Source organism: Pteropus vampyrus, unplaced genomic scaffold, assembly GCF_000151845.1.
Source record: "Pteropus vampyrus isolate Shadow unplaced genomic scaffold, Pvam_2.0 Scaffold72, whole genome shotgun sequence".
NCBI lineage: Eukaryota > Metazoa > Chordata > Mammalia > Chiroptera > Pteropodidae > Pteropus > Pteropus vampyrus.
In genome coordinates, this window is record NW_011888853.1 from 4,039,049 (window position 1) to 4,053,929 (window position 14,881).

At 55.1% G+C, this 14,881-nt stretch overlaps 1 protein-coding gene across 1 annotated transcript in view; it reads left to right on the forward strand.

Moving 5' to 3' along the window:
• PGS1 (phosphatidylglycerophosphate synthase 1) overlaps positions 1-14,881 on the forward strand; it is a 36,702-nt gene that overhangs the window by 1,811 nt on the left and 20,010 nt on the right. Inside the window, exons 3-7 of the mRNA XM_011362037.2 lie at positions 7,177-7,366; positions 9,980-10,057; positions 11,414-11,513; positions 12,291-12,480; positions 13,642-13,820. Of these exons, the coding sequence (XP_011360339.2) occupies positions 7,177-7,366; positions 9,980-10,057; positions 11,414-11,513; positions 12,291-12,480; positions 13,642-13,820 (737 nt within the window). The remainder of the gene's footprint in view (positions 1-7,176; positions 7,367-9,979; positions 10,058-11,413; positions 11,514-12,290; positions 12,481-13,641; positions 13,821-14,881) is intronic.

A 14,881-nucleotide genomic window follows, 5' to 3' on the forward strand; every position in this document is an offset into this window, starting at 1 on the left:
AAAAAAAAAAAAAAAAAGTTAGAACTGTATCCTTACATGGAGTTTGCATTGTCTCAGATTTTTATCTGTGCTACTTGGGCGAGATTTGACCCCCTGGCCTTTTGTACTGAGATCGGTGCTCCACTCATGGGTGCTGATTCTGGGTATGGAGAGGAACTTGCTACATACTGGGCGATGGTGAAAGATTTTCAGCAGAAGGTTTGATTTAGGGGAACTTTTAGGTGGTAGAGTCAGGGCAGGACGGAACTCTTGGAAGCCTACTGATCAGAAAGGCTTTTAAGACTCACATCAGTGAACCCCGTGACAGTGGGGGCGGAGAAGAGGTGGCCTCTCCATTTTCCGGAGGGTTCTTAGCAAAGACCTGTCCATTCCAGTGGTTAGTGAAGTCAGGTGACTTCTAGGTCCTTGCATCAGACTACTGAGAAATTTGGTTTAAAGTTTCAAGAAGTCATCTCTCCTTGAAGATGAGATGTTTAGGCGATTTTGTCATTTCCCTGGATGTGTTTAAACTATACGAAAAACACTTCATTATTAATCATTGTTTAACACTGGAATTGATTACTGTAGGATGTTGGGCAGTCTTCAAAAATTCTTTTAAAAAAGATATTTCTCTTGAGTGTTTTGTGTGTGTGTGTGCGTGTCGGGGTAGTGGACGTTGGGGTGGTGGGCATTGTGTCGGTCTGGATAGTCTCAAATTGACTTCCCAAGGTCCTTTTTGTAAACAGTATTATTTTTGATTAAGTTGAGAGTTTTTCTGGGTCAACAATTAAACCAGAAACTCAGTGAGATCACAAACACAAAGGCCAGAAATTTATGTTTAAATTATGAAATTTATGTTTAAATTTAAATAATGCCTGTGCTTTGACCAGTATTGTTACAGTACTGAAGGTTTCTGACTCTTTTGCTTTTTCCAGTTTGCAGGTTTTTTTTCGATTCTTTGTGGCCTTGGTGTTTGGGGTTACTCATGTCTGTGTGGCCACTCGCCCTTAGCTGCTGGCTTTCGTTTCTTCTGTGTTGTTCAGTTGCACCTCCCAATTCCTCATTCCCCGAATGATGTGGTTTCTTGTAACTCTGATCATTGATTCATTGATAATAGTTCTGTGTAATCATGAGCTTAAATTATTTTAGATTTTAGCACTCCAGTCTGACTCAACTGTTGCAGTGCCTGGTGAATTCTCGTGGCTAGCGGGAGGAGTGGGGCGAGGGAACGGCTCTGTTACTGTAGTGGTTTCTTTTTAGTTGTGGGGACAGCCAAAGTGACAGATAACTCTTCTTAAAATCACTTCTAATTAGGGAGCCAGAAATACTGTCGTTTTCTCTTAATCAGGCATCTGACTCATCATTCTGGACTGCTGGGTTCATTCATTTATTCAGCGTGCTTGTCTAGAGCACTGCTGTGCTCTGCTAGGTACTTGGGAAACAAAGATAAAACCTAAGATGCTCAGAGTCATAAACAACAATAATAGTAAAGTAAGGTAGAAAAAGCCACGGCAGTATCTAAGAGGCACACCTGGAAGTCACAGAAGGCTTTCTCGCGGAGATGCTGTCGGAATTGCGTTTTGAAGTTTGGGAGTAGGCTAGGTGAGGAACGGGGGAGCAAGTGTTCAGGGAAGGATAGTGAGCGATGTGGGCTGATGATCGTAGCAGCAACAGAATGCGATTCTGAGGTTCCTCAGGTACTCACCATTTCCAGGAGGTGACGGGGTACTGAATAGGGAAGGGAGAGAGAGAGGAGCTGGCTCTGAGATTCTGTGTGACTCTGAGATTTCGATAATGGTCTCAGCCTGAGATGGTGGGGCTTATATGACATCAGGGACTGTGCGACTAGAAGAGAGGGTCGCATTAGAATCAGCTCTGATCGGGGCCTGTGTAGTGCTGAGGAGGCAGGTCATGTTTCTGATTTGGTAACTGCGTGGATGATGGCATGCTTCTCTAAAACAAAGGAAGGGCAAGGTTTGGGGAAGATGATAAGGCGAGTTTGGTCCGTGTTAACTAGTATCCAGGAGGAGTTCAAGTGACTGGCAGATCTGCAGCTGGGCTGGGCAGGGGCCAAAAACTTCAGATGGTTTTTCGGAGTCATCAGACTATGCAGAATTGACTTGTTATTTGGAGTAGATGAGACCAAGTGGGAAATGTGTCAAGAGGGCGTTAGTTCATAACATTGGGCTCACCTTCCATACAAGGAAATATTTTCTCTGTGGCCTCCTTCAAAAAAAAAAACACCTATTTTCAATTTGAGCTATATGTGCAGAAAAATCTTTGTTTTTGAAACTCAGGTCCTGTTTTCTCTGTTCTAGGTGTGTGTGTGTGTTGGGGGGGTGGAGTGGGTGGGGGTCCCAACTTTCCTGATTACACGAGAGAACATAACTAGCAGACCGTTCTTGCAATTAGATTTGCTTACGTTGTGACGGCAGGTCAACATACTCTTGTTCAGTCGGGTAGTAGTTTCTGCTCTGAGGGACCACCAGATTTCCAGAAATTACTTTTTCTTTGAATTCTATGATGCTGGGACCCAGTCCCCCTTACTCGTTAAGTTTATTTAGTAGAATCATCTCTTGGTTTATTATAGCAGTAGAGTGGGTGGGTGGCGGGGATATTTCGAATCAAAGCATTGTTTCCCCAAATAATTCAAATTCGATCTTGCAGGGAATTAAAATAAGATTTGCAGCCGACTGACTTTTAAGTTGTAACTGTACTGAGTTAATATTGACATGCACGCCCCCTGGACGCATTGTAGTTGGTGGCGAACTGGGCTGGTGGGTGGGTTGAGTACTGGCAGAGGGACAGAAGCCACCTGGGGTGACAGTGTTCTGTAAACATGCGTTCCGATGTAACGCATCGTGATGTAAACGTGTCCTTTTACATCGTGATGTAAACGTGTCCTTTTTCAAGGCTGCTGGGAAGTCAGGCTGTTTGATGCCTGTTGGGTTGCCCGAGGTGTAGTGTGGGTCATAAAGATATTTTTTGTTTCTGGCCCCTCGATGTGATCGACTTCCTTTTGGGCAAGTCAGGAGGAGAGTCATCTGGTCAGCATGTAGCCAAATGCCGGACTTCTTGTGGGACTCCGGCGGGCCTTGGTCTGCCGTAAGCTACGGGAATTCACACTCATTTCCCTGCCCGGGGGTTAGGGCTTGCGTTAGTCAGGAAGGGCTGCCTGCCGCCTGGGTAGCAGGAAGTATGCTACCTTCGCGTAGTTTCTTGAGCCTTTCTCAGGAAGTGTTATGACTGTTGCTCTTTTCTCATTAGAACCCCCTTTTTTTTTAGGTTTAAATGTGTGTGACTGGGCGGGGGAGGGGTAGGTTTTTCTTAAAAAGTAGTTTCTGAAAACACGGCGATCCAGAAAGCTCAGTTTCTTTTGAAAACTTCTGTCATTTGTACGGATTTGGAGGGGACCCAAGCAACAGAGTCTGTACCGCGAATCTTATAGTTCCAGGCGGGCTCATGGAGCGTGAGACCACGGCTCAGCCTGCGGCGGGGGGCACTTGATTCACGCCCGTGTACAGAACAGACCCCGGCTCCCGCCCTGTCCGTCCACCGTGGCGCTTCATTCCATGTTCAGAGCCCCACGTGTCCTATTCTGAAAAAGCCTAGGAGGTTGGCCTGCTTCCTTGTGTCCCCCGGGCCTCGCCCAGAGGAAGCAGGCCTGAGGCCTCTGGCCCTGCCAGGCTGTGCAGCGGCTGAAGGGGAGCTGTAGCCCCAGGTGTGATGGTCTGATGTTGGCCTTTCCTTACTGGCCTCTCTGCTCTGACCAGGAGGGAGCTCGGTGGCACCTGCAGGCACATCGATGCACTTCCAGGCAAAGGGAAGACGCAAGGCGTGGCCATGTTTTACCATGGAGCACAGGCAGCTCCAAAAAGTTGGGTGAAATGGAAAACTGGCCTCGAAGTGCCCTCTAGTCCCCCGAGCCTCCCTTCATGAGAAGCCGTGCTCCAGGGCATCCCCGCAGCCGCTGGCTCTTTGGCTGCATCGTCCTGTCTAGGGCCAGGTGGGCTTCCACTGGCCTCGCTTCCTAGCCCCAGTCCACGGCTCGGGGACAAGAGCATCAGTGCACGCCGTCCTTAGTCAAGGCGGCTCAGCGCGGGTTCCTCCTAGAGACGGTGGGAGGGAACCGCTCGCCCCTCTGCACCCCTCCCTTCATACTCACTGCACCCCGAAGCACCCCCCACCTTCCATCTTCTCACCCCACTCCCCAGGCCCCCTCTGGGAGGAAGAATGGGACCTCAGGCCGGGGTCCTCGGCGCCTAGGTGCAGCCCCATCCCCGGTTCAGGGGCTCTGTCGGCAGGTTCCCCGAGAAGCCGTAAGCATGGGCCTCCGCCCAGAGCCGGGGGTCCTGTGGGCGCTGGAGCCTGCCCTTTTGGGGGGTGCAGCCCCCCTTCACCTTTAGAATTGCAGGCTGAGGGGCGGTTTGCATGGTTGGTTCCGTCGTTGCCTGCACCGCTAGCTGAGGGCTGTCCCGTGCTGCCGTGCCCCGTTTGCTCAAGGTCCCTGATGTGCTGAGTAGGGAGAGGCCGGGTCTCAGCGCGCCACTTCCTCCTCCCTGTAACTGGAACCGGGACGGTACCCGGAGAGGGTGACTCAGGGGCCCAGGTCTAGATGTAGACCCGCATGCTGCTTAGTTCTCTGAATGGGAGTGTGATGTCGCCAGCTCCCGGCTCCGCAGAGCCACGTCAGGTCGCTTAGGAGACCCGGCAGTGACGGGGGTCCTGCGGCCCGGGCTCCTGTGCAGTCAGGGCTGCTGCCAGCACAGGGAAGGTTCCCAGAAGTGACCTCTGGAAGGTGGGAACTGACCCCCATGGGTTTCTCGCTGAGGTGGAAGAAACACACGTGTCCCTGAACAGGCTCTGGAGAAGCCAGCGGCGTGCACCCAGGACGGGGGACACTGCTGGTGTTCCCCGTGGAGGTGCTCCAGTTAGGTCTGAGTGTCACCAGTCTGGCTGCGGTTTCTCAGCCCGTGCCGTCACCGTGGGGCCTTTAGAAAAGGCTTTGCACCCTTTCAAAGCACCTTCCTCTTTGGGTCGTGAAGTCGCCACAGAGGGCCGGGTCTCCACGGCGAGGCCGGGGCCTCCAGCAGCAGCAAGCGTGTTGGCACACGGATTCGATGGGCCAGGCTCATTCTGTCCGGGCCTGCCTCTCCCCCAGGCAGGGTGGACGTGGCCGTGGACCTGACATCTTCGTAGGCGCCTGAACCGTCTGTCGAGACCCTCCTGGGCTTTTCTGGCGCCGGGGGCTTTGGCCAGTTCCTGCTCACACCTGCTCGCCCGGAGTGCCCCGCCCCACCCGGATCTTACCAGGTGTTCAGAGCTCTTTGGAAGGCAGGGTGTCGCTAAGCCTCCAGTAGCTCAGGTGTCACCCGCTCCCCTTGATCACTCAAAGCACATGACTTTATATTTTGATCCTTAATTTCAGCATTTCCTCTCGTGTCGCTCTCAGATAATTTCAGGTGTGTAAGCCTGTGAGGCCGCCAGGTCTGTGGGAGGCAGGGGCTGTGCCCAGCTCTTCGTTTGTGCCCTCTGTGGTGCATGACAGGTGCTCGCATGGTGACCTGGATGGAGGCCCACGTTGGCACTTGCCCTCTCCTGGGCTGCATGTGCCAAGGAGGTGTTTCCTCATCTTCCTTTTTGGGAGCTCTCTGAGTCTCTTCTTGGCCCATATGAAGAATGCGTGGGTCTGACTGGCCTGCGGCGGCAGGTGACAGACACCCTGCTCTTTTTTTTTTTATGGTCTAAGAGATCATAAGTGCTGTGAGCCTGGGAGACAACTTGATCTGCCGTGGGGTTTTACACCTCAAATAGACTATGTTTAATTAATGAATATGAGACTTCAGGCCCCCTTTGGGGCTTCAAATTGATAGGTTGGCACGCAGTTTCCCGTTGTCTCGTGGTTTTCCTCTGGGCTGAAGGGCGCCTCCTCCTGGAAGTTAGCCTTGAGTACAGTGAGGGTGGGGCCTACGGTGCGGGAAACCCAGGCCCACACTCTCCTTCAGCATCTGGGCCAGTCATTTGCAAGCTGCTGCTCATTACCCGGAAGCGAGAGAAACTTAGCCAGCTGATGCTGTGCCTGTGGTCACTGTCCCTTTCAAGGTTGCGGGCAAGGACAGCTGCTTTCCCACCTCTGCCCTCAGAGGCCCGGGGCGAGGCCCTGCCTTTCCAGGGTCCAGGGAGCCGGTAGTTTCCACCATTGACTAAAGTTTTCTTGGCAACGAGTCTGCCATGAGAGACCCTTGGGCTTTGTGGGCAGCACAGCTGTGCCGTCTGCCGTCTCTATGGGGCCCTGTACAGCCCTGGGAAGAGTCAGCGCTGTATCATGAGGCAAGTGGATGAAATCATCTTCCTGGACGTGTGGCCCTTGGGCCTTGGGTCTTCAAGCATCCTCTCCTGAGTCCCCCATGAAGCTGTGGTGGCAGGTCCCGCACAGCGTTTTCCTGCTACAGCTTGCAGTTTGCAGGAATTCAGACCAGGGCGGGTTTGAGTGGGCTCTGGCCCTGCAGCCCCACCCCCTCCCCAGTCCCGCAAGGCAGCGGAGATGTGGCTCCAGGCAGGGCCCGTGGGCTTTGGTCTCAGACTCAAGGTGGCAGGGTCAGGCTGCAGCTTCGCATGGTCGGCCCAGTGCTGGGCAGAGATGGGGCGCGACCCCCGAGGAGGATGTGTCCAGTGGGGAAGTGGTGTCACTGCTGGCACCACTTGAGATGATCTCCCCTTCCCCACCCTCTTCCTCCTCCAGCTTTTCTCTCTGTATCTGAGTATTAAAGAGAAAGTTTTCTGGGTCTTTCCCTAAGTGAAAGCCCTGTCTCTTCAGCCATGCAGCGGGGGCTCTGGGTTGCCGTCATCGGGGTTATACTAGACTTGCCCTCCTTCCAGAGGGCCTTCAGGGGCTCCCTGCAGGCGGGTTCGTTAGGGGCAGCCTCTGCGAGTTGATTTGTGGCTGCCGTACACCTGGGCTTGTTTGGAATCGACTTACTGTTTGGGGCTATTCACAGGGTTGCACTTCTCAAGTTATTCAGCTAGTTAGGACCGAAGGAAACACCTCTGTGCAGAGTTTGGGTTGGGCTCACTGAAAATGGTCTAGAGAATCCGAAATTGGCCCACCAAAAAATGCCCTCTTCTCTCCCAGTAGCTGAGAGAGACTTCCGAGGAAGTATTTGAGAAGTATGACCCTTTGCATGTCTCTTGAACCAGGTCACCATGGCTGCTGTTGGCTCCTTTGCTGTCCCCAGCTGTCCCCCAGGTCACCTCCCCTCCTTGCTGCCTGTGTCCAGAGGGCGTGCACAGGTTCCAGTGGATCAGAAACCTGGTTCCAGAGTTTGGAGTCTCCAGCTCTCACGTCAGGGTGCTGTCTTCTCCCGCAGAGTTTTTTGAGCTCATGAAGGTAAGTGGTGTCTGAGAAAGAGAGAGAGAGAGACAGAGAGAGACAGAGAGAGACAGAGAGAGCGAGAGCGAGAGCGAGAGCGAGAGCGAGAGCGAGAGCGAGAGCGTGCGCGCTCGGTGGACATCTGAGTTATAGGCTTCGGGCAGAAGGTTGGGCGAGTCCTGGGCAGAAGTGCCTTCTGCTTGGAAAGTTTTTGATGGCTGCTTGGCTTTTCCCTGTGGGTTCTGCCTCAGAGGTGGCTGAGCTGAGCCCTGAGCAATAGCCCTCTGCGTGGCTAGTGTAGAGGGACCCCAAACATGGGGGCCGGGAGGGTCGGGCCCTGGAGTTTGGTTTCGAGGGACAGATTGCTCCCTTCGCTCTGTGTTGAAGATGTAGCCCACTACGGGCGGTCAGTGAGGGCCGTGCGCCGCACGGCGCATCCTTGCTGAAGATGTCTGGGAGGAAACGAGGCGGATCCTAGCCAGGGCACGCTAGGCCTCTGCCTCTGCAAACGCCTCCAAAGCAAGCAGCATCATGTTGGTAGAAGTAACGTGCAGGAAATAAAGACCCAAAAGCCAAATGAGCCGCGGATGGGATTCAATATGTAGGAAGTGGCCGGGAGCCTATCGTTCATGAAGAGGCATTTACAGATAACTGGAAAATGTGGCCTTATAAACTCTGCTTCTTTTCTGTCTAATGTTTGTGCCTTCTGTCTGCTGGCAGAAATGCTAAACTTTGCATTTGTGGAGTTTAGCTTTCAATACGTCACTCAAGTGTTCATGCCGTGCCTAGTGATTCGTAGTTAAACTGCTAACTGGAATGAAGTAATTCATTGCTAATTAATTTTTATTAGCATGAACTCCCTGAGTTCATGTTAACAATGATGTTAGAATTAAGGTATGGCGAGGGCAGACGGGCAGAACGCCGGGGCGTGGGGAGCTCTGGCGAGAGTCACGTTTCTGCAGACTGGGCGCCGTCTGGTTCGTGTGAATGCCTGCACATTTTGTCTCCTTTTGCCCCGTTGTTCTGTGAGCCTCACCGAGCTTAAGTTCTGGCTAGCTCATTCCAGAATGGCTTCGTGTGTGCGCGCGTGTGCGTGTGCGTGTGCGTGTGCACGCATGCACTCTGCCTCTCCCTCACTTCCCTGCCCTGCTCGTTTGTCCCGTGCCTCCTCGCTTGCGTAGAGCTGATGCTGAGGCCGTTTGCTCTTTGCTCCTACCGGGTTCTCTGCTTGGCTCGAGGAAACAGGTTTTTCAAAGGAGGTTCTTAGTGTCCTGGCCACTGCAGCGGGTGCGTGACTGAGTCTTTACACGGTGATCCCTTGGCCAGGAGGCCAGGCTACGTGCACAGCTGCCTGGGGAGGGGCGGCGCCGTGGAAGCCAGGAAAGGCCTGAGGGGCCCAGCAGGCCAGGCAGCAGCCACGGCCTCCCGCTCGTGGGCACACGCTGCACCGAGTGGCATGTGTTTCTTCCCGGGACGCAGAGCGGCCTGTGTTCCCTGGGGAGTGTGCAGCGCTGGGGTCGGCCTGGTCCCTGTGCCGTCGCTACAGCCAAGGTTGCGCCGGAAGACCTGTGTCCCACAGCAGTCAGGTAGCCGCGCCGCCTGAACCGAACCGAACTGCCCTGTACCCCGTTTGTTGTTTTCCTTTCTTTTTTCCTTCTTTTCTTCATAATCACTTTCCCCATAAGCGTCCATCTTCATAAACAACGAAGGAGACTCGGGAAGTTCTTTGGTTTCGCGGGTACGCAGGCCTTTTCTCTGTGGCGTGTTCATGCAGTCGAGATGTCTCTCTCCTGTTGATAGTGCGGGGCCACGGCTGCGGCGTCTGTGGCATCGCTTCTCGCTAGGAAAGGAGGTGATGCCACACTCTCTGCCATCCTCCCCTCACGGGGCCTTGCGCTCCTGTGTGTCTGTCGAGAGCTCGACCTTGGGCAGTGCTGCTGCTCCTTCTGCCCTTGCCACCTCCTCTGGGGTGGAGCCGCTTCGACTTCTGGAGATGGGGTTAGCTGTCCTTCAGTGGCTGGAGCAGGCCTAGGGAGAGGACACCGGCTGTCAGGAGTAGTGTAGGGTGTCATCTCCAAATGCTGTTTGTGTGTCCGGACACCTGTGTGTGTGCATTTCAGGAGGGATGTACATGCTCCTCCTAAAATTCCAGCCGCGCACATGGGGCAGGGGCATCGCCTGTCTGTGTCCGCGTTCTCCGCCTCCGACTCCGCTCCTGGCCTCTTGGCAGCTTCGTGTGTGTCCTGCGTGCTCTGCACACACACGTGCGGGCTGGGGTGTGGACGGAGGGAGGGCGGCTTGCCTCCTGCCTAGTGACTCGCTCTGGTCTCTCAGCATGCAGCACAGACATTCCGGGTCAGTGCGTACAGCTCGCCTCCCTGCCTTTGGTGGCTGCATTGTGTCTTGTACAGTTAGATTCTGTTTTACTTTCAGGCTGAGTATTTTAAATCAGGGTTGTGGGTCCTGATTTGGTAGGTTACCATATACCTGTCAGGCTTGCTTTAAATATTGGCAAAGATGTAGAATACTTCAGCTTGCAGTGTTATTTGCCTCCAAGGTCAAAGGACTTTATTTTCTCAGTGGATTATGAAAATGATGGTTGCGAATTTTGAATTGTCTCTTCTCTTTCAGGGGCAGATAAAAGTAGCCAAGAGGCGGGTCGTGATGGCGTCCCTCTACCTGGGGACAGGTCCTTTGGAACAGGAGCTGGTAAGGTTTGAGGGGTGGGGAATCACCTCAGAGCCTCACACTGCACAGCGCCGTGACGTTGGCAGAGAGCGGCCTTTCCTTGGCCCTGGCTCACGGTCAGCTCTTGTTCTCGTTGCCCGGACACCGGCGCCTGTCAGGGGGACCCGTGAGGGAGGAGGGAGTGCAGAGGTCTTATGCTGGGCCTGCCGGCCTTGCTGGCCAGTGCCCCCTTCACCCAGCACCAGGGTCCCTAGCCTGCTCAGTCTGCCAGTCCAGGGCTTGCCAGGTCTGGCCTGCCACCTGTTTTTGTATGGCCTATGAGCTAAGGCTGGTTTTTGCATTTTCAAATGATTGGAAAAAAAACAAAAGAATGATATTTGTGCCACATGAAAAGCCTGTGAGATTGAAATTTCCGTCCCTAAATAAAGCTTTATGGGAACATGACCGCTCTCCTTCCTTCATGTTTTGTCTGGGGCTGGTTTTTTGCTGCAGTGGCGGAACTGTGGTTGTGACAGACACCATCTGGCCCACAAAGCCCAGAATGTTTACTGTCTGGCCCTTTCCAGGAAGGGTCTTCTGACCTCGTACTGGACTAGAGTGCAGGTGGGGCTGGCCAGCCTTGTTCCACCTGGACTTGCTGTCATGCTATACGCGTCACCTATGGTGGGACAGGCAGGGGTGGGAAGGAGGAGAAGTCACCAGGTTTGGACAGTGTGCGCTCCCTACAGTCTGAGTCGGCGCAGGTCCTGGTGTGCGGGCAGCGTCTGCAGGTGGAGCTGGCGTGACTGTGAATGAGTCGCGCTGTCTCAGGCTCCCTGGTGGCTGTCCGCTCTGGGGTAGTGACATGGGCGCGTTGCCCATAGGAGGCGCTGTTCTTGGTTCACCCCGTTTAGAAAGCCGCAGGTAGGAGCTGGGCGGTGCCGGGTTGGGGCGTAGAGAACAAGAGGGATGGTTGCTGAGAGCAAGTGCTTCCCCCTCTTCTCTGTGAGGCGGGGCCTCCCCGTTTCCAGGAGATACTCTTAGCTGCAGGTGTGGGTGCCCGTTGGTCCTGGAGACGAGCCGGTGGGCAGGCTGTGTCCTGGATTCTTCCATCTGACTGATATTTGCTGTTCTCTCCCTGAGGTGGCACCAGTTGTCATGTGTCTGTGAGGGTTACCTGTTGGAACGTGTGTGGGAGCTGGTGCCTTACAGTGGCAGGGTCCGGGCTGGAGAGGGGCGTCGGGCAGTGTCTTCTGGTTCCCGCCTCCGATGAAGAAGTTTCGCGTTAGTGGGGCCGTGTGTTCAAAGCGGGGCGTTAGCGGGCGGGCTGATTAATTTTTCATATGTAATCCCTTTTTGGACCTCAACACTTCTGTTCTTTTGGGGTTCTCTTGGTAGGTGGATTGCCTGGAAAGCACTCTGGAAAAGTCACTCCAAGCGAAGTTCCCTTCAGACCTTAAGGTGTCCATTCTTTTGGACTTCACACGGGGATCACGAGGTGGGTCTGGTGTGCTCCCCGTGCGCCCCCCTCTTCCAGCGCCTGTGAAGGGATCACACTTGACCTCCCCGCCCTCAGGCACAGTGGGGGCTGTTACCGGCCCGGGACCGAGATTATCTGAGCTCGGGTCCCTCCTGCAGCACACGGCTGCAAGCCCAGCTAGCGACAACGTAGGCAGAGAGAGTTCTTCCGACTCCCATGATTGACCCGCCTCGGGTGGGTCACGACTTGGAGTTTGAATATGTCATCAGGACCCGTGTCCTGGCCTTCCTTCCTTTGGGCTGGCCTCAGTCTCAGGCTCTGTGAGGTGGCCTCTAATGGCCAGGCCCTGCTCGCCATGACACTTGTCCATTGGAAGAGTCTGCTTCCCTGGTGATCAGACCAGAGCTGCCTGTCACTGCTCAGGGGCTCCAAGTGTGCACACCAGCCTAGCCCAGGTCTGGTGCACACCCCTCCTAGGGGTGCGGGCTCCTGGTGGGTAGATTCGTCTTCATCCAGAGCAGAATGTAAGAGCAGGGTGGGGTGGTACCTGCAGGAGTTGGGGGAGTGGGTGCCAGTCGGTCAAAGAGCAGGTGTCTGCCACCTGGTCACGTTGGTCCTGCCCCGAGGCGTGGCGGTGTCCCGAATGGGTCGCTGGCTAGAAACAGCAGACGGCTGGCCGACCTGCACGGGCAGCACGGGTGGCCATGGGCCCGCGGTGGGTGGTCCGCCCTGCCCGGAGCAGTATTTTCCTGGCGTGAATCGCCTGTCTGTCTCTGCTGCTCACCCCGTGCTCAGGTCGGAAGAACTCTCGCACGATGCTGCTGCCACTCCTGCAGAGGTTCCCGGAACAGGTCCGGGTCTCCCTCTTCCACACCCCGGACCTCCGCGGCCTGCTCCGGCTCCTGGTCCCGGAGCGCCTCAATGAGACCATCGGCCTCCAGCACATTAAAGTGTACCTCTTTGACAACAGTGTCATCTTGAGCGGGTGAGCACGCCTCCTTCCGCCGGCACCTCCCCTCGATGTGCTCCGGGGCGGAAATCAGCGGGACAGAAGGGGAAAGCCGCCTCCCTGGGCCTTCGAGAGCCTGCTCGTGTGTTTTCAGTCTGCCTGCCTCACACTCTCGGTCTTCCACGGCATCTGCGTGGCGGCCGGAAGCTCACACAGGGTGATTGAAACACAGCCAGGGTGGCCAAGATTCAGGAGCAGTGTCGACGTCCGTTGGGAGATGAATGGGTAAAGATGTGGTCCGTATGTGCTGTGGAATGTCACTGAGCTGTAGGAAAGGATGAAACCTGGCCATTTGTGACAGTGTGGGTGGGCCCGGAGGGCTTATGGGAAGTGAAATAAGTCAGATGGAGAAAGACAGACACCGTATGACCTCACTTTGTACGGAATCTCAGAAACCCAAACAAATGCAAAAACAAAACAAGCCCGTAGGTGCAGAGAATAAGCTGATGGTTGCCAAAGGGATGGGGTGGGGAACGGGGATAAAAGAAAAATAATAAAATTGCATTTTTCTTCATTGTAGAAAATAAAAGGCAGGGTCTGCTGAGCACTTGCTGTGCGCCAGCTGCCATGCCAAGTCCCCCGTGTGCCCGTCTCAGTGCGATTCTCACACTGGCCGTGGGTGTGAATCTCAGTGCGATTCTCACACTGGCCCTGGGTGTGAATCTCAGTGCGATTCTCACACTGGCTGTGGGTGGTAGTTCCCTCACTTTTTACACGAGAAACCAGGGCTCAGAGAGCACGAGTAACTTCGTCAGGCAGAGCCAGCAAAACAGAAGGGAAAACAGACAGGACCGGGCTGGAGACCTAGGCCGTTTCGATTCCGAAACGCAGGCGCTGGTAGCCAGTCCCGTGGGCGGTTCACGTCGTACGTGTCTGCATTTCTTCTCAGCTGATGGGCAGCTCTGTGAGGGGAGGGGCTTTGCCGTCCACTCTGTCATGTCACCTTAGTGCCACTCTCGCCTGTGTCTTCTGAGTGGTCATGCTTAGTAGCTGATTGTCCACTGGCTGCTGCTGCTGCTGCATCCTGGTCCGGGGTGTCACCACCGTGCTTGTGCTAGCTCACCCGAGACCTGGATCACCAGGAACTGCTGTGCCCCCTCTTGCCTGAGTCCTCACCTGCTTCTCTCCTCCCTGCAGCGCCAACCTGAGTGACTCCTACTTCACCAACCGCCAGGACCGCTACGTGTTCTTGCAGGACTGTCCCGAGATCGCGGACTTCTTCACGGAGCTGGTGGACGCCGTGGGGGACGTGTCCCTGCAGTTGCAGGGGGATGACACGGTGCAGGTGGTGGAGGGTATGGTGCATCCTTACAAAGGTAGGGCCCTGGGCTCTGCCCCGTCCTTAGCGTGTGTGGGGAGGGCCAGGGCAGAGGCGAGCATGCTGCCGGTGGCCTTGCCACCAGGCTTGGGAGACTTGGCTGACAGAGCCCTGTTCTGCATTTGTCACTGAAGCCAGACAGAGGTGACTCACTGGCCGTCAGTCATGCTCTGCGAGTGAAGGAGCCCGCCCGAGAAGGTGCGAGCGTGGGCTTTGGGCCTGTGCGCCTGGGCGGGCGAGCCGTGAGTAGGCCCTGCACCTACAGGAAGCAGCTGCGTGGTGACTGCCTTCCTGGGGCCTGCTTCCCTCTGTCGCAAGGAGGCTTTGGTGCCTCTCAGCTCCATTGAGGTCTGTGGCCTCCTGCCTGGAAAGTGAAATGGAGAGCCCTTAGCTCTGCTCGTTGGAGATGGGCCAGTCCTGGCAGCTCGCATCCTGGGCGTTCGCCATCCTGTGATTCCTGCGGTGGGGACTTCCTGACCGCCGCCAGCAAGGCCTGGTGAATCTGCAAGTGTCAGCAGTGTGGGGAAGGGGTTAAACCCGACTGTGTGAGGAGAGCCTCCTGGGGCCCAGTCTAGAGGGAGAAGGTCTAAGTGGGGACGCCTGGTGGGAGCGTGTCCCGGGGGCCAGGGCGTCTGTGGGCCTAGTATGCCTGCCACTAGCCTGGACGCTCATTACCATTATTGTTTGGATTTCCTCGATAAAAAAATGATGGGAATCTTTCTCTCGTTATCTAAAATAGTACCTATATATCATCCTCGATTTTGCCTTTTGGTTCCAAAGCTTAAAACGTTTACTCTCTGGCCCACAGAAAACGTCACTGACCCCAGTCTGACTCGCTAGGCTGGGCATGAATGTGCAGAGAAAAGGTCCCCGTGTTCAGGGAGGAGAGCGTGCTCGGGTGACATGGGGGTGGCTGGGCTCAGAAGGTGCAGGGGACACTCAGCCTGAGACGGCGTGTGGAGGGCGGCCGCCTGCTGCCCTGGTGGCTGCTGGCGTTAGGAAGGACGGGTTTGTGCACAGGCCGCTGCTTCTCTTTGTTCGGTAGCCCAGCCCCGGGAG